The sequence below is a fragment of the Diorhabda carinulata genome, chromosome 1, assembly GCF_026250575.1.
Source record: "Diorhabda carinulata isolate Delta chromosome 1, icDioCari1.1, whole genome shotgun sequence".
NCBI lineage: Eukaryota > Metazoa > Arthropoda > Insecta > Coleoptera > Chrysomelidae > Diorhabda > Diorhabda carinulata.
Window position 1 is genome coordinate 13136268 of NC_079460.1, and position 23235 is coordinate 13159502.

A 23235-nucleotide genomic window follows, 5' to 3' on the forward strand; every position below is an offset into this window, starting at 1 on the left:
GTTTGACAAATTTTTGAGTTGGGAGAAAATGATTGAATGTAAGTTGTTTTCCTTCGTACGTGGAAAGCTAACGAAGCTCATCACCATTAAAACTATAGATTGGTATATGATTCTTTCAGTTCTAGAAGTGACTAAGCCACAAAAATCAATGAAATAGGATTGGCATGTTATGCACCAATTGTTATAATATTATATATAGATTTTGAGGTACACCAGCTTCAATTGTGCAAACTTCTTCATTCTCTGGCATTCTGATCTATCCAACATTGTAGTCCTGAATATACTGACGTTCTGTTCTAATAAACACTTCTTCATGAGAAAACTTCTCATTGACGGTTTTACATATTTTCTTCTTTTTTGTTTATTCAAATGTAAGAAAAACAACTGAGAAATCTTATGAAAACAATTTATTCTATATATAATTTAAATCACAATTTGTAATGTAAAAATAATAAAAATTAACTCACAAGGAAATATCTATTTTCACAATAAAAAATGTTACAATAAATGGTATGTTTGTATAAATATGTTATATATACATATAAGTGGAGGTCAGATCATATCTCGAACACATTCAGTATCAAGTTCCTGTATGAGGCATCTCATAAACGCCATCTCTTTACGTGCGTTGTCAAACATAGTACGAGGGTCACTAGCCATGCATCTTAAGCAGTTTGGGGCAAAGACCATGGCTAAATTAGAGGCATCCATTTTGGTGTGCTGTATGACCTCAGGTTTATTAAAGGTTTGCAGAAACCTAATAAGATAGCATAATACAAGCCTATGAAGAGTGGGTAGTCGAAGAACTAGATCACACGCGCGTCGAGGAGTCATGGGTTCAGCTACACATTCAGGATATAACGAATCAGGAATTAAGGGTTCATATAACTCACGCAACCATAGTTTGAGAAGATTTGCAGGTACGTGCGCGTCACTTGGCTCGCTTATTTCCCACGCATCCATTTGCGCTTTCAATCGATTTACTTCGTCTACGTCAGCTGATACACGAAAAATTCCCTCAGTAGTCAACCCTTGCAGCTTTAGAACTTGTTGGGAAAGCTCTACTTGAGGCCATGGCAATCTTCGGTTTGGCCATCGGTTCGCTTGAAGCTGCATAACTTCCCGCAACGTGTTTCCAAATAAACTTGAATGGAATATTTGCTTCCGAGCGGCTTCAATATCATCTAATTGAGGACGCCGAGCAGTTCGTTTACCACCTGCACCTATTCTCTCTAATCTTTGGCACGCCACTGTTGCATAATGGTTTACCTAAAATCCAATTAACAATATTTCATGAGAATGAAATCAAAATATTACAAATCAGCTTTACAGGATATTGTCATATCCTGAACAAAATGACAATATTAAATAATATTCATAAACATAAACAAATTGGAGTTTATAAAGAAAAAGTCAATGGAGCAACATTCAACATTTTATCAAAAAGAAATGAATTCCTTATAGTATATTGGCGTTTCTACCGGGATGTTAGGGGCAAAATCCAAGCTTTATATCTCTCAACTATGTAAAGATACTTGCTAATGTAAAGCTGTCTAACTTGTTCATCCGAAGACACATTATTCATGTACTTTCACTATCAGAAACAATAGAACAAGTAAAAAACGAATCGTTACAAAATGTGTGCAACAAATTGAAACACCACTCGGCCAAGGGACCAAAGGGGCACACAGATCATTTATAGTGTAAACATTGAAGATTGAATACTTTGTAGGTATTTTCACATATCAATCATACTTTTGAGTCTTATTCTTTCGAATGAATCATAATATTAGGGCAGTATATAATTCTTCTGTATACTCTGAAAAAAAATTACGAATAAGGAATTGAGGATTTTCCGGAAATTTTGAAACTGAAAATTTTCTGGGAAAGTTTCCAGAAAACTTTATAAGCTACTAAATCAGTGAGGTATTGTAAATTTAAACTCTCGTTCACTAGAAGGTATGAATAAACAAAACTATTCATTGACTCTGGATGTGAGACCTTTTTTATTTTTCCCTTCCAACAAAAAATAATAAGCAAATTTAAATAATTACCAAAGCAAAAAAATCGTGATTTATTCTTAGTCATGTACAAATCTGAACAGTTAAAATAAAATAATTCTTATACATCTTTAATGTCTCAGTACTTAATCAAAAATTAACATATTGGACAAAATATTTTATTTACTAAATTAATATATGAATATCTGAAAAAAAAAACAAAATAACTGCATATTTCTCTATTACAAAAAAAATTTATTAATAATTCTAGCATTTTTCATGAAAAAGCTAAATTACTATGAAAATTTTCAATATCGGAAAATTTCTCTCCCCACATCACTAATTTTAACAAATGAAGAAAATGAGGAGTGAATATTTGGTACATATAATTAGATGATCAAATGTTTGGAAATTATGAATTAAAATGTACTACTATCTATATTTCAGATAATAACCTACATATCAAAATTCTTAACTCTAACCTGAAATTTATGTTCAACAGAACTACTTACATTAGTTTCTAATAGCATCATCCCTGTAGTTTTTCCTCCATATACCAGAAATATTCAGCAAATTAAATATAATTTGGGAGCTATTAATATAATTTAAGATTGGCTTGTAGATAGCGATGATAAAGTAACTTGAAAATAAAGATCTAACTGAATCTACCTATTATATTGAAAATAATAGACATTTCTACAAATAGGTAGATTAAAGAATAAAACAAATGTGAATCTTGTCAAACACATTTATCATTTAATTTTTCAAAAATAAAAACAAGTTATGACTAGTTAAATGATATATCCATGGAAAGAATAGATTCATTATGAAAAACTATCAGATTAGTAAAACTTGTTGAAATAAATTAATAATGTTTGAGTAAAATCCAACAGTTTCTTAAATTTGTAATATATTAAGTCTTATCTAAACAAAATTCTGGGAATTTGAAGTAACTCTCAAAATTTAATATGCATTTGCAACTACATTCATAATAAGAATCTATTAGAGCTTTGTTAATAACAGAAAATATAGCTTACTTGAACATGTATTGGCCATCTATTTACATCAGGGAAAACTCTAGAGAATGTAGGATCTCTATGTCTATTAAGGTATCCTAAGAGTGCTGGCTGAAATACTGGACTAGGAGGGACAAATGCAAGGGCTATCGTAAGTAGCTCCCAACCCCTCACTAATGAATCCTTTCTAGGATTTTCAGTAGTTTGTCTGCACAACTGTACAAAAAGTTCATCTCTAAGTAGAGCCTGCATATGTGCAGCACCCAATATTTCCATTAAAAGAGAATTTAAAGAAATACCAGGTCTTGCTTTCCTATCACCCATATACATTTGTACTTGACGGAACATATCTAATGCTTGACGAGCTACAGGTTTACTAGATGCTAATAAAGGTCTCTGAAGACTCCTTGCTGACCAACTAAGTAAATCTCTGACACTAGCTTTTCTCCTAAATAAACCTCTACCACCTAAATTGAGATTGTCAACAGCAAATTTTTCCATATCCGCTTCTCTTTCTGGTTGTAAAGGAGGTTCAGCTAATGGTTTTAAGAGGGGCACTGTGGGTCTTTCCTTTATTTCTCTATCTCTTGGTTCTGTACTAGCTGCTGTAGGAAGATTCAAATACTCAGCAGGTCTATGTGAAAAACGATGGGGTAAGAAACTACCTTCTGATTGATCAGAATCTTCATTGTCAGGTTCATGACCAGTTAGAGATTCACTACCACTATCAGAATGATCACTATCAGAATCACGGCTATTGTTGAGTAAAAAATGCTCCAATGGTAGGAGCTGAGAATCATGCCAATTTGAGTATAAGGGCGCTTCAGCTCCCCTCTGACTGAAACTGCTACTCCTACATAAATCACTAGGTTTACGTCTCAACTGTGGAGTACTTGCTGATAAACTGAGTACTTGTCCACGTTCTGTAAGATGTCCAGTTTGTGTTGATTGATGATTGGTTACAGTTGGAGTACAATCTGTATTATGTTTCAAAGTTTGTAACTTGGCTAGAGGTATAATATCGCAATTGGTAGGTTTATGCCATACTGTTCTTTGTGATGTAGCATTATAATAGTAAAATCTAGCTGTATTTTGATCGAAAAGTTCCCACCACTGGTTCGAATCTGTTCGTTTGACAGGTACACCTTCTGGAGGATCCCACACACATTCTCCTGTAGCCAGATTGGCATACATATGTTCTTGTGTCCTGGGCTCGATTATTTCCACCCATTCCACCCTAAAAGAAGGTAAATTTTATTAAATATGGGGTGTGTCGATTAAATATTGATTGAATACCTGTTGTACGAATTAGAAGCCATTCTATAACATTTTCATTAGGACTTGGATACTCGAATATATTGATATGTTGAGAATCATTTTGATACAGTATTATTATCTATACCCTCCACCATCATAACTTTGATGAATGAGGTAATCCAAAAAACCATAATAAAAACAAATTTGACCCCAGAACCATTACTAGCCCTTATGCGCCATTGTTTATTTTACTGCCAACCGTACAACCCAGATTCTATTTTCCCCTAAAAAAACATAAACAAAATGACGTATCTATTCGCGCTAGAATACAAAATTAGCCTGAACTATTTTCAATGATGCAATTCCTAATAAATCAATGATCTCATTTTAAATTTCAGTATTTAGTCTGACATGTGAATACTTGTTAATTTCATACTTACAAATTTCTCTTAATATTACGTATTCTGTGCTTTACGTATCTATTTAATTTTTAGACATGCTTATTCAAATAACTTAGAATGGTTTATTTGTAATAGATTTTTTTAATAGTTAATATCCTAGTTCATAGCCTGGAATTTGCATTAGTGAATTATATGATTAGAATAAACACATATATTGGCATAGATGCATTAGTTTTTATATTAGGTTATCTTATAATTCTTCTATCCACAAAATAATTCAAATTGAATGACTGAAGATTTAATTGTATGTTCTCAACACAGATTAAATTGAACATAACATCAAGCATGTTCAACTAAAGTTTAACCAGTGGTATCTTGGTACATTACAGCTTTCAAAGCTCTAGCTGGATATCTAGCCACATCATTTACTTGGTATCTTATGGAATCTTTTTTTCACGATTAAAAATAAATAGCAGTGTGTAGCTTTGGAATCCATATTATATTCTATTAGCCAGTTTGACTACAAAACAAAACGGGATACATAGCTATTTTTTTGAGCTTTCAGTACTCTCATTCTTATTTTTGATTTGTGTAAACTGACAATTGACAGTAGTCGTGCGTTTTAATGTAACTGGTTAAATGTAAGACCGTGCTGGTTAACAATTAATTAAATGTGACGTAACAAATAGTATCTTAAGTAAAATCTTGAAAACGCGTATCTATTTCTCTGCAACCATAAATTTAAGAGGTGTTTGCTAGATCAGTCAAAAGTTGATGTTATGTCAATCAGTCAATTGAATGGCATAAGGAACGTATAGAACAAGGAGAACTGATAAAGTGATTAAATAATGGAAATGTGAGGTATTGGTAAACGAAAGATGTTCAATAAAATGTTTTATATTTAAACATCATATTAAGAACGATTGGAGATAGTGCATTTCTGTCATAATTTGGAGAGAATTATGATGGATAAAGTTGTGTTTTCTTCAAAATGGTGGGTGTTTGTTTTTGGGTTAACATAATAGTTCTGCTGAGTTTATGTTTAGCTAAACCAAAAGACTGCCCCAAGTTATGTTCATGTCGGGGTTCATATGTCGATTGTGGATCCAAAAACTTCGAAAGCATTCCACCTAACATACCTACATGGACGACACATTTGTAAGTTGTTTTTATGATTATAATTTTGCTTTTTAACTTTGTCTATTTTTTTAAAGAAAACTACTAAACAATTCAATAAAGAAACTTAATGATGTCAACTGGAAACATCTCTCAGAATTGAAGGAACTGATTTTAAATAAAAATCTCATTGTAACTATTCCAAAAGATGTATTCCAATACCAAACACAGCTTAAGATACTGTGAGTATTATTTATTGATTTAGTGATATGTAGTATAGTATATTGTGAGAATAACTGCCTAAAATATTTAATTAGAAAGGTGTTTGAGATATAGCACATTTATCATAACTTTATCATATTACCTATTTATGAATAAATAACACTTCAATAACCTTGTGTATAATGGTTTTCAAGGAATTATTTTAATAGACTTACACATACAAGGATAAAAAGCCTATTTATAGGTATGTTTAGGTAAACAAGTATCTTCTGTTTCTTTAAAAGGTATTAGTTTCAAGTCATGGTATTCTTTTAAAGCCATCTATTAAATCCTATTCCATTATTGAGCCTAATCTGCAAGATAATTGGTTTTTGTAAATAGTTTAATTGCTGATAAGATCATCACAGCTCCAATTCCAATGTTTTATTATTTTATAAATACAATTTTTATAATATATTGGAAGTGGTTAAAAATCATTATAAAAAAAACATGGAACACTTATATTCGTCTTTAGCTCTAATTTACTGAAGAGTATACATTAATACCATATCCTTTTGAATTTACTTTCTACACATTATATAAATCAAAGAGGAAATGCTAAAATAAAAATTTCGTAAAGCATGATTTTAGTAAACAGCAACCTTCAAAATTAGATTTAATTTTTAATATCAATTGGAATTATAATCAAACTCATCATGACAGGTAATGGCCATTATTCTCTTCAATTATGAGAGCATAGTTAGATAAGAGCTTCACCCAACCATAATTTTTGAATTTTACAAAGAAAAATGTGCCAGCTTTCTTCTTTACGATAACAAGATCTCATGCTGCTTTTGATTTGTGAGTTTAAGCTTTCCTGTCTTTTTACATTTGACTTATCACAATGCTACTAAAAGGGAAACATTTTGGCACCACTCCTGATATTGAGAAGATCACAACAGAGCAAATGAAGGCCATTAGTAAGAAAGTTTTCCTGAAATGTTTCCATTCATGTATACAATGTTGGTATAAGTGTGTTGTAGTGGAGATCATTACTTTGAAAGAGATTAATTTAATGTAAAAAAATTCATTGTAATTATTGATTACACCTCATATAATAATTAATAACCAGTATATAGACAAAAGTTCTAATATATCCATACATATGAAACAAGTAAATGAACGCCAATTTCCCTAATAATTCTACATCACAGTTAGAGGAATTGAATCATGTAGATATCTCCAGTATCTCTGTTTCCCCATTCACTATCCTTTTCTTGAAAAGTACTAAATTTGTAATTATTCATATTTTTTAAAGCATTTATGTTGGTTATTCATTTTGAGTTCTTCACAGAAATATGTCAGTTGCCAGTATATCAGAGAATCCAAAGGTTTTTGTGTAGTTAAATGAATTGTAACAGTTCAGAAATTAGTTTTTTCCAGTGGGTATTAATCAAAATATACAATCAATTCTAATAATGAAAACAAACTGAAATTTGTTTTTTTTTCAAGAAAAGAGTTTGGGCTCTGTTGACTAAGAGTAAAGTTTTCTACTCAGACAGTACTACCATGACAATATGATTTCATATATTTTCATATTTATTATTTTTAAAAGTATTAGAGATATTGAATATATCTATAAATAAGCCATAATCATATAATAAAAGATAAAGTAGGTAACATAATATAGATATATCAATTTAATTTGTATATTCAATCCTTGTTATTATGATAATAAAAACTGTCATTGTTTAAAATATATATATATATATATATATATATATATATATATATATATATATATATATATATATATAAATTTCTATAATTTCTTATTTATTAGAACTTTTAATATATTAATGCATCTAAATGTTCTTGATTTTAGGTCTCTTCTGTTTTAAAATTAGTTTTTTTTTGATAATTTTTAAAAGAAAGATAAATTTTTACGTTTCGATGATGATGATGATGATATTGACACTGACAATTTGCTTATTTATATTGATTTATAGATCACCTTCATCATGAATATCAAAATAAGGATGAAATCAACTTAGATCTTTGTTCTAATAAGAAAAATTAATTTTTCCTTGGTCACTGTATATCAAGTATATAGTAGTAATCAATTAAATTATTTGTAGTTTTATTAGAAGTTACAAAATAGAGCTATAAATTTCACTTAAATTATTTAGATTATTTAAATATATATATATATATATATATATATATATATATATATATATATATATATATATATATATATATATATATATATATATATATATAGATTTCAAAAATCAATATTAAGATTTAAAAATTGATTTTTGAAACTGATGTATTTAATGTTTTTAAAAATAGGCGACGAAATTTAAAACGACGCAGGTCTTAATGGATTTATTCCCATACATAAGTACACAGTACACTTTGGTTTTTAATTTTGCCACAATCCCACTACCGAAACGCTTAGATATGTGTACTCTATTTAATGTATATTCATTCCAAACAATGTATATAGAAATATTTATATGAATTTCTACATTTTCCCATATTTTTTATATATAAATTAAACATATGAGTACAATTTTTTGTTACAGGGAATTAAATCGTAACCAAATCCAAGTTATAGAGGCTTTAAATTTCAAGTGTTTAGGAAATTTGAGTACATTGAAATTGAAAAGAAACCATATAATGGAACTGAAAGATGGATCATTTTATGGACTAACCAAAATTGACAAATTGTAGGTATTATTTGTACATGCCAATGTATACATATTGTTTTATGTAATTTTTTATATTTCAATTCTATTTCTGTAGTAGAAAATCATAGACTTTCAATATTGTAGATTACTGGATTTCAATTCATTAAAAATTATTTCTAAAAGCTGGTTATATGGATTAGAAGCATTGAGGGCATTATCCATAAGTCATAATTTTATTGAAAAAATTGAACAAGATTCATGGGAATTTTGTAAGACTTTGGAGATACTGTGAGTATTCAAATATTATTGATTTTAATATAAATTTTATGATATACTTCTTGTTCCAGTGATTTGTCTTTTAATAATCTGACATCTATAGAATCTGAGACTTTTAAAAATCTTGGTAACCTCCAAAAACTTCTACTTAATAACAATCAAATAGCTGTAATTACAGACAAAGCATTTATTCATTTGCCAAAATTGAAAACTCTGTGAGTATAAATTATACCTACTTGTTTTTGTTGCTAACATATACATAAAAACCAGTTTTTATTTAGTATCTAAAATTTAATTGAATGTTTCATAATTATTTTAGAAACCTAAGTAACAATAAAATATTTTGGACCGTAGAAGATGCTAATGGAATATTTAAGGGGCTAAATTCGTTAATAAAATTCAATCTAGCGGGTAATTATATTAAATCAATAAATGCAGATGCATTTGTTGGTTTAAAAAATGTTACATACCTTGATTTATCTAACAACAATATAAGTTCCATTCAGAATAATACATTTGCCGAGCTACCACTTCTTAAGGTAAGAATATGTAATAATTATTCTAATATCAAAATGTTACATAATAAGAGGAAGCACTATCCACCCTATATTAATCTGAGGAACAAATTTCTAGATTCTTTTACAAAAGAAGATTGCAAAAATTTACAATATATAAAATATAAAGTATGTTTTTCACAAGATTTTCGAATTTCTTTTGGTTTCCATACAAAAAACTATATAATAAAGCTTTAAAAGTTTTTGCACATATATCTTGGTTTATTTGTCAACATCCCATATTAAGACACTGATATAATTCGTACTTCAATTTCAACTGAGTGACATTTTAGTTTTAATATATCTCCATAAAGTAGTTCAGCAAGGGTAAACTTAGTTATTTAGATGACCATTTTGACAAGTCCGCTTATGTTAAAAAATTACTGTAGCTTGAGAATGTAGTACCTAATTTTGTTAAAATGACAACAAAACTTCGGAAATATCATATTTTCCTGAAATTCGTGGTGTTATTTTAGAATAAACAGCATCTGTGAGTAATTGTATAAAACTATTTAAATGTTTGTCTGAAATTCGTAAACTACATGTGAGTCATTTTTTGACCAGTGTTTACTACATTATTTAGTTTCAATGAACGTTCTTTAGAGAGGCTCATAATATTATAAAATATGTCTGGATTAACATTATTTTTGTAAAGATGGAACTTGTGTTTATATAAAATTTTGAATACGTTGAGAGTAAAAGGCTGCACTGGGAATTTGTGATATTGGTTGATGTTCTTGTTGTCTTATAATGGTTACTTCTATATCCTCCTTGTTATTGATGGTTTTAAAAGGTAACTAATTTTGTTTCTGAAAACTCCTAAGATAAGCAGTATTGATTAGTTGTGACTCTTGATTTTCTATGGGCAAAATATATACCATATTCACAGTAGATGTATTAAGAATGAGTGACCATTCGTAGATAAACTAACCTACCCATTTTATATTAAATTATAAAACGTCAAACCTCAGTTTTCATTCACCGTTTTTGCTGAAATCGAAACATCTTATAATTGATTGAGTAGATTTGGAAAAGTGTACAAGCATGAAACTGAAATTATCCGTGATTTCCAAACAATTACTTTACTTTAGTCTTACACATTTTTGGAATGTTTTTGTGGGAGAATCGAAAAATGAAATAATGTACACATTGTTTATAAAAATGACTGGTGAGATCATATGGTGGGGGGGCAAGATATAATCAGTAGATATGGTCAAAAATATTTCCCTATCTACATGATTTTCATGTGGTTTTCTACTTTTTTGTAAAAGTACTCTTAGATTTATATAAGGGGATTAGTTTATCACTCTGTATACGACCCGAAGTTATTTATAATAAAAAAAAAACTTGTTCTGAAAATGTTATTAAAAACTTATTATTAACAAGTCACCCTTGCTCAAATACGTTTCCAATTTTTAGGAGTTGATGTTAAATACTACTAGCCTCTTCTGTGATTGTACATTGAAGTGGTTTATGGATTGGCTCAATTTGAAGCAAATGAAAGTTGAAGCCACTATTTGTCTTTATCCTGATTGGTTGAGAGGACAGTCCCTACTAGAAGTCACTAGAAATTTAACATGTGGTATATCTTCAATTTTTTTACTTTTTAAACCGTTTTTATAATTTTTTTTTGATAAATTACCTCGATTTTAGATTTCCTTTAATTGAAAATTAGGTTAAAAAACAGGTAAAATCTTGACGTTTCGACTTAATGTGGTCTTTACAAAAATATAATTTGACATTGACAATTTTCATATTATTTTAATCAATAGATCACCTACATCATAAATATCAAAATAACAACCTAATTATTTGAAAAATATTTTGAAGAACAGTTTATAACAAATAAATACTTTATCAAAACCACATTGAATTTCAAAGAAAAAATCAAAAATATCCAAATTCCCGATGAATATGTATTTACCTCTTTAGATGTAGTTTCTTTATATAAAAATATTCATATTAAACTTATATTGATAAAAAATTGTCTTTTACGATTAGGTTGACAGTCAAACTTGTGTGGTACCACATCAATTTTAATCTTTGCTTTACCTCCCATCGTTGTATAAAAAATGTAATGTCATGTCATCTTTCAGCTAGAAAAAAAAACAGAAATCATAAGAATTATTTATGTTATTATAACAACAGAAAAACCACCATAACATAAAATTTAAAAAATTTAATACTATAGTCAAATACATAACCTAAAACGTTATAAAATTATAAATAAATCAAATTGAATCCCAATCATTAGATAAAGATACATAAATTTATTATTTAAGCACTTTAAATTATCAATAAAAAAATTTTTTAATGCTACGATTTTAAAGGTTATGATTTGGAGTCCAGTTAAAAAAATATATTTACTGAACTTTACTTAAATATATAATAATTATTTGATTTGTATATATTTGATTGATAAATAATCATTAAAAATGGTATTAAGAAATACTTACATCGAAATGATCTTCACAATAAAAATAATTCGATTTTGTTTGGGGATTATCACTGTGCACTACTTGAAACCATTTATTTCGACATTTGACATCTTGTGGAACATTTAAAAACATTTTATCAGGAGGATTGAGAAATAATTTACATAGAAATAAAACTATTTTTTTGAAATTTCAATACATATAACTATGAATAATTTAATTAATGTTGCTACTTATTTTACTACTTATAATAAAAATTAAATATTGTGGTTGAAAATGGATTTTTATTTTGATATTCATGTTGTAGATCTAATGATTAATATAATTAGGAAAATGTTATAAATGTTATTGTTTTAGATGAGCTGCCAAAACCTCGTTTAATAGAAGAGCCAGAAGTAGCTATAATGGCTTTAAAAGGAGAAAACATAACCTTGAAATGTAAAGCAGTGTCAAGTTCTTCAGGTGCAATGACATTTGTATGGCGAAAAGATAATGTTGAAATTTTCAATCCAAATATTGAAGTTAAATCTAGACTATATTCTGATGGAAAATCTACAGAGACAACATCCCATCTTAACCTAACCAACATTGACCACAATCATGCTGGAAAGTATCAATGTGTTGTTTCTAATAGTTTTGGTACTACCTACTCTCAAAAGTCTGCTATATCTGTATTGGTATACCCTACTTTCAAAAAAGTACCGAAAAATGTGACAGTTCGAGCTGGAGAGACTGTGAAGTGGGAATGTGGAGCAAATGGAGAACCTCTGCCTGAAATAGCATGGCACAAAGATGGTGGAAATGATTTTCCAGCTGCCAGGGAACGTAGAATGCAGGTGATGCCATTGGATGATGTATTTTTCATTATAAATGCTAAACCTATCGACATGGGTACATATAGTTGTACAGCTCACAATGCTGCAGGAATTGTGTATGCTAATGCTACTTTAACAGTTGAAATTAAACCATCTTTCATTAAGAAAATGGTGGATAAGGAAGTATCTGCTGGTAAGTACATTATAGCTTTATTTGAGTTTTTATTGTGGCTGAATATCTATCAATGATGCTTATGTTTTAGATTATAGTATGTGAGGACAAATAGATCATTTGAATTTTCTAATAGAATAATTCAATAATAAAAAAAAATGAGAAAACAATCTTCAATAATCAAATCTTTCATGATCATCCTTCATTAATGCTCTCATTATTAGAAAGATCTTTTAAAAATTAAGTTGCCGCACATTGTTCATGAAACGAAATGAAATGAGAAATTATTTAAACAATATAAAACAACATAAAAACATATAGTTTCTTATAATGTTTATTTATGTGTTATTCATATACTATCATTAAAAAGTTTATTTTTATTTATAATGTAAAAAAGTAACACCTAAGTTATTTTCCGCAACTTTTTTACCTAAGATGGAGCACTGTATATCTTTCACTATTTCTTTCTATTTTTTCTGTTATTTGCCTCAACCAGTTTATCCTTGGTCTTTCTCTTTTTTCCCACCTTTTCCACATTTTAGTACTCGTTTAACCTATCTCTTTGATTATATGGGGTGCTTATACAATTCTGACGGTTATTTGTTTGCTCTTCTTCTGTATACTCCATATTCTTTAATGCCTCAGTAAATCTTTCCAAGCATTTTACATTTCCATATTTTTGTTCATTTTACAGGTTTCACTTGTGTTAGTAACTCATAGTCTTGTTGTTTGGTACATTCTTATGTTAAGCTGTTCGGGATACATCTTTTGATTTTAACATTTTTGATATCATTCCTGCTGCTTTACTGCCTTTTTCTATTATTTTCCATATTTCCCTTTTTTATCCCATTTATTTGTGATAGTAACTCCCAAATGTTCAATTTTTTCCTCTTTTTCTATTCTGTAGCAATTATTTCCAGTGCAATTTATAGTAATATCTGTTTTCTCATTGTCTTTTATTACCTTGTATTTTGTTTTTTTCTCGTTGATCACTAGACCATGTTCTCGTGCCTTCTTTTCCAGTAGCTTAAATACAGTTTATGAAACACCATAACGTGGTTAAAAAATCCATAACAATGGAAGAAACTATGAACATCTGTTAGGAAACCACAAACAAATGTTGGGTTAAATGATAGATTATTATATTTCTAATAAAAGAACTCGAATATTTTTGCCTAGTCGCAGAAATTGTTGACTTTGTCTGCCAAAGAAATATCTCCATAGAATAATTCACGTTTTAAATGATTCCTATATATTATATATTATAGGTGAACATGTTGTGCTACAATGTCTTGCGGAAGGTATTCCAAAACCTACTATAACTTGGTTGAAGGATGGAGAGTTAATCATTCCAACAGAAAGACATTTTTTCATTCATGAAAACCAAATGGTTATTATTGTCGACTCGGTTCAAACAGATTCAGGAAATTATGAGTGTCGATTGAATAATTCAATAGGTGAAGAAAGTGGAAGAAGTAGGATTGTTGTCAAACCAAGTAAGTATTTTTTCCATGAACAAATCAGTTTTAAAGGATTTGGTCCAAACAATACAATCTTTTTATCTGTTGTATAACATAACACAAAATGCTCAATGTAATCAAATATGAACTTGAGAGCAAAAATAATGGACTGTCAAGGAATTCCAAATATTTATCTTCAATTTTCATTACCTAAAACGGGTATGTGTTCCTGTTGTGACTCGGTGACTGTGGTTTTATCCAACTACTACTGAACAATGAGTAACTCAGTTAATATGGACCTAAGTACCTTCTTGTACAAAACTAGTGTTTCCTTCTATGATCTAGGGAAGTTAGGAAACCATCATCTACTTCTGCTGAAGTTTGCGATGCGATTTGCAAGTATAGCTTAACGCACTCGATAATCGAGTTATATGAAATAATAATTTATTTCTGCTCACAAAAATATTGTAGACATTAAAATTGTAGGAAATGCCCTAAAATATTATATAAGTAGTTTAAAATATATGTTTTCAACTTTCAATTTTACGAAAATTTTTGCTGTAATTGACAGAATAAAAGTTGTATTTTGATTGGACAATAATGAACAAAATTTAAGAATTTCATTCACATATTTTTATTGCTTGAACAAATATAATTTTTTTTCTAGTTTTTATCAAGATTATGCATTAAAAAATTGATGTTACCGTCTTTTATAAATTATAAAAAGCTGGGCCTTCAAAAACCACAAAATTTATAAAAAAAATTTTTAAGACGTTCATTAGTCAAATTTCGCTAGGTACTGATAGAAATTATAAAGAATTTTGAGTTCATGATTTATTCTTTAGGTTATTGAACAAGTCGCTTCTCCCACCATGACGCCGTACCGCTGCCGCCTTAGAGTTTCTTTTCCCGCTAAAAATAACCGCCCTTTTCATACATATTTAATGGTGCTATGACAATGACAACATTAATTAATAATAAAGAATCAATTATGAACTCAAAATTCTTTTTAGTATTCTGTCAGTACCTACCGGATTTTGACTATTGTTAACTCGTTTGAAACCCTGTCTTTTTATAATTCATAACGGAAGGTAACATCAATTCTAAAATGGAAAATCTTGAAAAAACTAAAAAACAATTTTTTAGTTCGGCGTCCAAAAATAGGTAAATGAAATTGTAAAAAGTTAGTTAATATTGTCTTTTAAACTACAACTCTTACTCTGTCGATTGGAGCAAAACGCATCTCAAAATTATTAATGTTATTGAAATGAACAGTAATTGAAAAATTTTATATAAAGTCAATTTACGCAACCGCCATTTTGAATTTTAAAAATTGGAAAACATAACTTTTTTAGGAACATTTTCTCTATATTTCTGTTTGCTATTAATTTCATTTCATTATTTTGATTAAACTAGCAATATGCTAAATAAACAAATGTTCAATGTTTAGTCCGATCGTATGGAGTAATAGAATTATACAGAGAAGTCCTCAAGCAAATGTCTGATTAGAAATGACTAATTTGTTGCACTCACTAACAAAATAATAAAAATCTATCTATAGAATATAAAAATAAAAATTGTTGATACTAAAGTTGTTACAGTATTTATTATAACATGTAAATAGTAAAAATCTTTGGAGTACCGCTGTTTTTGCTTAAGTCTGTTTAAAAAGCATACCTGAGCAGTAGTTTCGTGCAATTACCACTATTACCATCTGTCTTAGTACTTGAAAAGTAAATAGTCTTCAGGCATTAGCAATTCCATTCTGTTACAGTAGAGCTCTGTTTCTGTATCTTTTCAGGTAACTAAAGTTCTTCATCAATCTTCTTAAAATACTGTTGCTTTGATAAGTTTACTACAGTACAGTTTTCATTTTTAAAATTGAAACAATGACTCTGCGTACATTATGTGTTTGCTTGTCCATTTAGATAAAAAAAATATAAAAGTACACATACTTATATCGTTAAAACGGGTTTGCAATATTTGTAACATATCATTTCGTAACATTTCGTATCATTTTGTAATGATGTTAGATAGGTTATATAGTTATGTTATTTATCATTCTCCCATAACTTTTCTTTTATAAATATGTGATTATCAAACATTCTGGAATGTTTTATAAAATGTTTTGGAACTGTTCTGATGAACTTTGAGAATATTCTATCCAGAGTGGAAGAAGGGGTCACTAATTAGTAAAATTTCAATTTCACATTGTGGTACTGTGAAATTTTATAATCCTAAATTTGTATAAAATATTAAATTTCTGGAATAATTGAGTGAACTTAAGTGTATTGCAATATATTATTGAATAATTATTATTTAAAAAATATAATTATATACGTCATGTAATGAAATGTTTTTTTTTTCATATATCAACATTTGCTAATCTGTAACTAGATTCATTCATTGATAATATATTATTCGCTATCGCTCATGGCAGTAAATTTCACCTCGTTAATAAAAACTCATTATACGCGAGTAGAATATCATACTTTATCCACGACTACTAAACATTTTTGTTAGAAACACTATTATTATTCTAACAAATATTTCATACATTATTGTTCATAGTACATAGAAGTTATCGGAAATTATAATAATCATATAATGTCTCCATAATAATCCACACAAAAATCTATGTATTAGTTTCACAAATATTGGGTATCTAGTGTTACAAGAGGGTGGTATTTATTTATAGTTATCAATAATTCCTGTTGCCAGTTCCAAATTCTTGACTTTTCCGGCAATAAATTTGATAAGGCTACTTCAATAGCTTTCTAGTTTCTGTTGGTGTTAAAGAAAAGTCACTTTCATTTTCTATGTCCATTTTATTTGGTTAGCTACTTCAATTTATAAATTGGTTCAAACATTACGGTACGTTAAGAAACAGATATACAACAAACACATTCATGTCTCAAATATAGTCTAAGAACATTTACTTTTCTAATTATTTTTTTATGTGTACAAAATCAAATTGAATATGTCATAAAGCATCTGATAACTGTGGTTGATAGATTCATTAATCACTGCTGTGATTAATGGGTATTATTAAAGGTAGAGCCAGAGTATATTGGGTACATCATACAACAGTCTTGGATAAACAATTTTACTGTTTCGTTATATATATATATACATTGCTAATACTTGTGAAAATTGAAATTACGTTATGAATAGTTTGCTATCTCGCGAGGTATAAAAGACAATAAATATAACTGGGCTATGATTGCTACAAACATTTGTTTAGTAGCTTTTCAGGAATCGTTTCTGTGTTAAAAAGTATCACGAATAATTTTGATTCCAGTTATTATTGATAATCTAAATATTTTTAAGCCAGCGAAACGTTTTATCCAAACCAGATTTTTTTATAGATCTTAATTTGATTATTCTCTAAAGTACAATGTTTAATGTGAATTAACCCCACTCTAATTGGATTTGAAAGAATTATGGATTTGCGGTAACGGACTCCTTTTCCACAATAAATTGTGTTTTGAGTGTTTTTTTTTTCTAAAAATACAAAGTGAGTAAACTGATATAATTTTCTCATCAATGATTTAACAAAAAAAATCAGTAAATATCAAGTGTAATTAAAAATTATTAAATCAAATTAAAGACACATGAGTAAGTAATTATAAAAAAAAAATATTAAAATTGCAAAATAACGACAAAAAAACCAATGTGTTGGATGAACCTAGTGACTTTATACCAAATTAGCTAGATCTGGTGTGTATTGGTGAGTTGTAGCCTACAATCTCGATTTTAAAATAGTTTCTTAATTTTTGCAAGAGAGAGTGAGAGAGAGAGAGAGAGAAATGCTATATTGTCAAAAAATTGTTAGACAAAAGCTTGTAAAAACTAAAAAACAAACATAAAAATAACTAAATAACAAATGATCAATATACAGAATAAAACCATAATGAGTAACTAATTATGTAAATAAACAAAATTATAACAAATTATAACCTCTGCCAACTAGATATCATAGTGAAAAAGCGATTCAAAAATTTTGTACAGTTTTACAATGCAGGATACTTTTGTGCTGCAACCAGAACTTCTGGTAGCCTTGGTTAAAATTCTGCTCAAGTTCCTTGTTGGTGCTGATGGTGATCAATTGTTCTTGCAACATTACAATAGCTTCTTCCGTATCGTATTAATTTCATATCCAATGAAACATTAGAAAATGTAAGAGATCCTAAAACCTCTTAGTAAAACCTTTGTGAAATGTTTTCAAGTGAGTAACATATGATAAATGATAAAATAACATTTTTGGTAATTTTAACAAATATGGAAATTAATGGCAAATTAACTTTGTTAATTGTTCTATTTTTAATAGCAACTTTCTCACAGACTCACAAATAGTTGAAAATATTAAGAAGAAGATACTATTGATGGTCATTGAACATCAGTGTACAGATTTAACCCACTAAAGACTTCTTCATTTTCCTCATATAGCTGAGCAAATAACGGGGAGTTCAAAGATATTTCATAATTTATCACACATTGTGAAGATTGATACGACCTAAGACTAAGATTTTTTGCTACTATATGTGAATCACGCAGTGACTGACCAGTACCTTAGGCAATTATCTTCAAGTGGACTATAAAAAAATATGACAACCAACCATAATTAATCGCAATTCAATCAATGTTGTTCCATGTATTAATTTTATTTAAAAAACAAAGTACAATACTCTAAAAATGGATTTTTCAACATCACCACAACAAAAAATTAATGGTACTTATTTGTTCCAACAACCACCTGATATTTTTTTGACATTTTCTGTTATAGGATAATTTTAACTCATACAAACAACAAAATCTAAATATTATTTTCAAGATTTTTATATTTCGCCGACCCCCAAAATCAGTTTTTGTTTATGTCGACTACTGGTAAACCGATTTCAAACCCAAGAGGGTCGATAGGAAATCTTTGGTTTGAATTATAATATTTTAGTAGAAAAATCGCGCAGAATGCTTTAATTTAATTCTATTAAATTGTCCGTTTTTGATTTTTATATGTGAATTTTTTATTATTAGATACAACTGAAACAAGCAACATGATGGGAATAATCATAATATCAGTGGTTTGTTGTGCTGTTCTAACTTCAATTATATGGGTAGTAATAATCTACCAAACTCGACGCAAAATAGCAGTAATTCAAACAGAGATGCAAGAACTTCCAGAATTAGCAGATAGAACATGCACACTACAATTGCAGCCTCAACAATGTCCAGATAATATTTCGGATCAATCATCCTGTAAAGATAGTGGTACAGGAGATTCTGCAAAACGTAGCAGTGATAATTTGGCACCAGAAGAATTTACTCTCGTTAGTAAGTCTGAAGTTGTAACAGAAGCAAATACCTCAGATAAAGAAGCTAATAACTCCTATTTGCCATTACTACACTATCCCACTAATCACGACAGGATTGTTACTACGGTTAATCCACTAGCTTCTGTTTTGCCAGCAAAAGATATAGAAAGTTAAAGGCATAAATAAAGTAGGTCAGTATATAAATTTCAAAGTTAGATTAAAATATGTCAGTTATGTTTTATTACATAAAAATATAAGAAATTGAAAAATATTGTATGTACTGGCTTAGTAATTGTATAAAATGACAGAGGCAACAGTTATGGGAGGTGACTATAGTATATGTCTGAGTAATGGGATGATGTGATTTATGATTTATTAGTTCAAAGAACTAGAAACTTGAGTATTTACTCATTTGTATTATGTAATGATGAATATTAATTATGTACCTATAGTTCAAACTTGAACTGTAATAAATATTATTGAAAGAACTAAAGGTTTATATATATATATATATATATATATATATATATATATATATATATATAATTCACCAGATTAAATAATGTTTTATACTGTGAGATCAAAAGAAATGGCTACGCTTTTCATGTATTTTCAATTCTTGTTTAATTTTGTAATTATATTGTAAAATTAAATTAATTTTCCCCATTGAATGAACCACATTCTGTTGATATTTGTAATTTTTTTATTTAGGATTGAGCTTTTCAATCATCTAACTTATTTGGTCTATTTAACTACATTATAATTTCAAATATCTTCTTCAATGTTCATTTTTTTCTTCTAAAATGTGTTATTTTTATATAAAAAACATTGCTTAGAGGGTTTTCTGCATATATCATCATTGTTTGTAAGTTAGCATTGTTTTAATCAAGTGTATATATGTAAGCTATTTCCAAGGAAATAGTGAAAGTAAAAAGTTTTACTAGTTTTTTAAGGGTAAGGAGAGAGAATGTTGGATTTGTATATTTTAATTGATATATTGGAATTCAAATTTTCTTTATCATTGCAACTTGAAAGTTTCTTTTAATGATATTTTTGTACTGACTAAAACGAAACCAGTGCTAACACTCGTCAAATAATTAATGGTATTCTTTTCCTAATTTTTAATATGTTCATTTACTAACAAACGATTCTCAAAATAATTACTGACAGTATTAAATGTGTGAATATTTATTTATTTTTTCTTTAAGTATAAGATTATTATCAATAGAGAGTACAAAAATTTACTACCTACATTCTAATTTTTCATAAACCTATTGACCTTTACTCGAACTTCAAATTTTTAACTTTTAGTATACTATTCAAGGGAAACTCGATAAATCATTATTTGTTTTTAAATATTACACACAACACAGAGTATGAATTTGAATTTGAATAGGAAAATTGATGTTACTTATAAACACATTACTTAAGGACTAACAAATATAAAAGCTTTTAAACCTTCCAATAACACAAATAGATTCCTCTTTTTTTGTTTTTAAATTCGAAATACATTATTCTCAACTTGCTTTAAAAATATTCTTAAATTTAATCAATGTAAGGCAAAAAATTCAAATTCCTACATTACCTGCAAAACAATCTTGCAAAAGTTTATCTATTAATATTTATAGATAGTTTTATAATCACTTTTATGTGTATTATATTTTTATTGAAGGCTTCTAAACATTGTAATTATTGTATTTGTTATTGTATATATACATGTATTTATTAGCTTTAATAATTTCAGTTCGCTTGCTTTAGCATTGATCCTAACTCTGGCCCTAATATTTGATGAATAGTCTGATTTTTAGAGATAACTGTTGTAATTTATTAGGAGAAAGTACTTACAGTGATTCATACTAACACTAATATGAGAAATACAGTGCTCTAGATTTATACACTATATATTACAAAGATATTCATTTAATAATGCCGTGATTTGATTAAGAATAGTGACTCAAATTAATCTATTATACTCTATAAGAAACAATGTGCCAGAAGTACAAATTATTGAAACAGGGCAGTTTTTTAGCTACCTTTTATTTTTTGTCGCACTCTGATTTCCAAAATTTGAAAACAAAATATTCAGATTGCTTTTTAATAAGCATTTCTCTTGGAATGAGCACTCTGCTTATTACTCCTACGCCAACACACAATTACACTGTTTAATGCCTGCTAGATAGATTATTTGTGTTGGTGTAGTTGTAGTTAACAGTATTCAGAAAGGAGGTGTAAGAATAATTTTTTCTCTCCTTTTATTGGTGGTACTTCCACTTAAAGGCACTGTCGATAACTGTTATATGTCTAGGAGGACATTGTCTGTGAGTAGTGCACTTCTTTACTAATCTAGATATTTTCTGGTTCTGCTATTTTTTCTGGTTTGTGTAGATTTCCAGATTCGTTTTTCGATTTATCATATATAAGGATATATTAAAAAACTACTCCAACTTTTTACACTGACATCTCTATAGATGGATTAAAGTTAAACTGAGTTTTTAGATTTTTTTAATTGCAATAGAAAAGTGGAAAGGTAAATTTTAGAGTTTGTATATATTTATATGTATTTTATCAGTATTATTAATTTAAAACACTTATTATACTTTATGTAGGAACTTAATTAATGACTTAAGAAAGCGAATCAGCTTTAATTTCAGTTTTGACAAATATTCTACTTATGTATTTTTCTTAGTATGAATGACTGACATATTTCCTTATAATTTTTTTATTTTTCATTCTCGCTCAATGTTCCTAACAGAAATGTGATCCTATATCAAATCAATTCCACATTTTCCACTGGGAAATGTTAGAGTTTTCTGGTACTATAATAATTTTCAGGTAGTAATTAAGAAAAACATATTGTTTCTTATCATATTTAAACAATTTGTCAAATTTTTGAGATTTGACTACTAATAGCTGTAATTTTCTGTACAGTGTTATTCATTAAAAGTAGGAGCAACTTAATTTATTCAAGCCTAATATATTTTTCCAAAACATTGTCGTTTTTTCTCATCTCACACTTGATATTTTTAGAGCACTAGATTTTTTAACGAGGTTATAGAAAGTAGAGCCATTTAAAGGTATCAGACATACGTTAAGAGATGCTTTTATTGTTACTGAACCACTCGTATTACATTATTAATTATTGCGTGCAAAAATATATGTTAATAAAAATGTTTTGTATATATTTTGTGTCAGTATATGAACTTTATAAGAATATATTAGTATAAACGAAAGTGTTTTAAATACTAAAGAAATATATAAAATATATATTTTAGAGATTTTAAAAATTGAATAACAAAATTCCGTCCTCATTTGGCAACTATTAAAGAAATATTTCAATAAAAGATTAACAAACCGCATTAAAATATCTAAATCAGCCATGTATTCAATTTTTTTTGTAAATTTTACTTTGCTGCTTTGTAATTTTTAAAGAAGTCATTGACTGATGACTTGAATTGCCTTGATTTCATAGGCTAGAAACGTGACAGATGTCTTCTAATAAATAATATGGCCCATCCTCCTTTCAA

The 23235-nt window shown here is 28.4% G+C and overlaps 2 protein-coding genes and 1 long non-coding RNA gene across 3 annotated transcripts; 1 reads left to right on the top strand and 2 right to left on the bottom strand.

The window, feature by feature from the left end:
• Positions 1-463: 463 nt before the first annotated feature.
• LOC130896015 (rho GTPase-activating protein 39) lies at positions 464-4557 on the bottom strand. Its single transcript, XM_057803749.1, has 3 exons — positions 4313-4557; positions 3038-4253; positions 464-1269 (listed from the first exon to the last, which is right to left on the bottom strand). Exons 1-3 carry the CDS (start codon positions 4333-4335, stop codon positions 553-555), a joined length of 1956 nt encoding a protein of 651 aa, XP_057659732.1. The 5' UTR covers positions 4336-4557; the 3' UTR covers positions 464-552.
• A 722-nt stretch (positions 4558-5279) lies between these two features.
• LOC130896024 (leucine-rich repeats and immunoglobulin-like domains protein 2) lies at positions 5280-20196 on the top strand. Its single transcript, XM_057803760.1, has 10 exons — positions 5280-5832; positions 5889-6032; positions 8583-8726; positions 8832-8975; positions 9035-9178; positions 9283-9502; positions 10937-11099; positions 12310-12960; positions 14208-14435; positions 19434-20196. The coding sequence occupies exons 1-10, from the start codon at positions 5666-5668 to the stop codon at positions 19883-19885; spliced, it is 2457 nt and encodes an 818-aa protein (XP_057659743.1). The 5' UTR covers positions 5280-5665; the 3' UTR covers positions 19886-20196.
• On the bottom strand, positions 10973-12083 carry LOC130896031 (uncharacterized). Its single transcript, XR_009059510.1, has 3 exons — positions 11974-12083; positions 11442-11613; positions 10973-11081 (listed from the first exon to the last, which is right to left on the bottom strand). It is a non-coding gene; the product is annotated as an uncharacterized LOC130896031 (long non-coding RNA).
• Positions 20197-23235: the final 3039 nt, after the last annotated feature.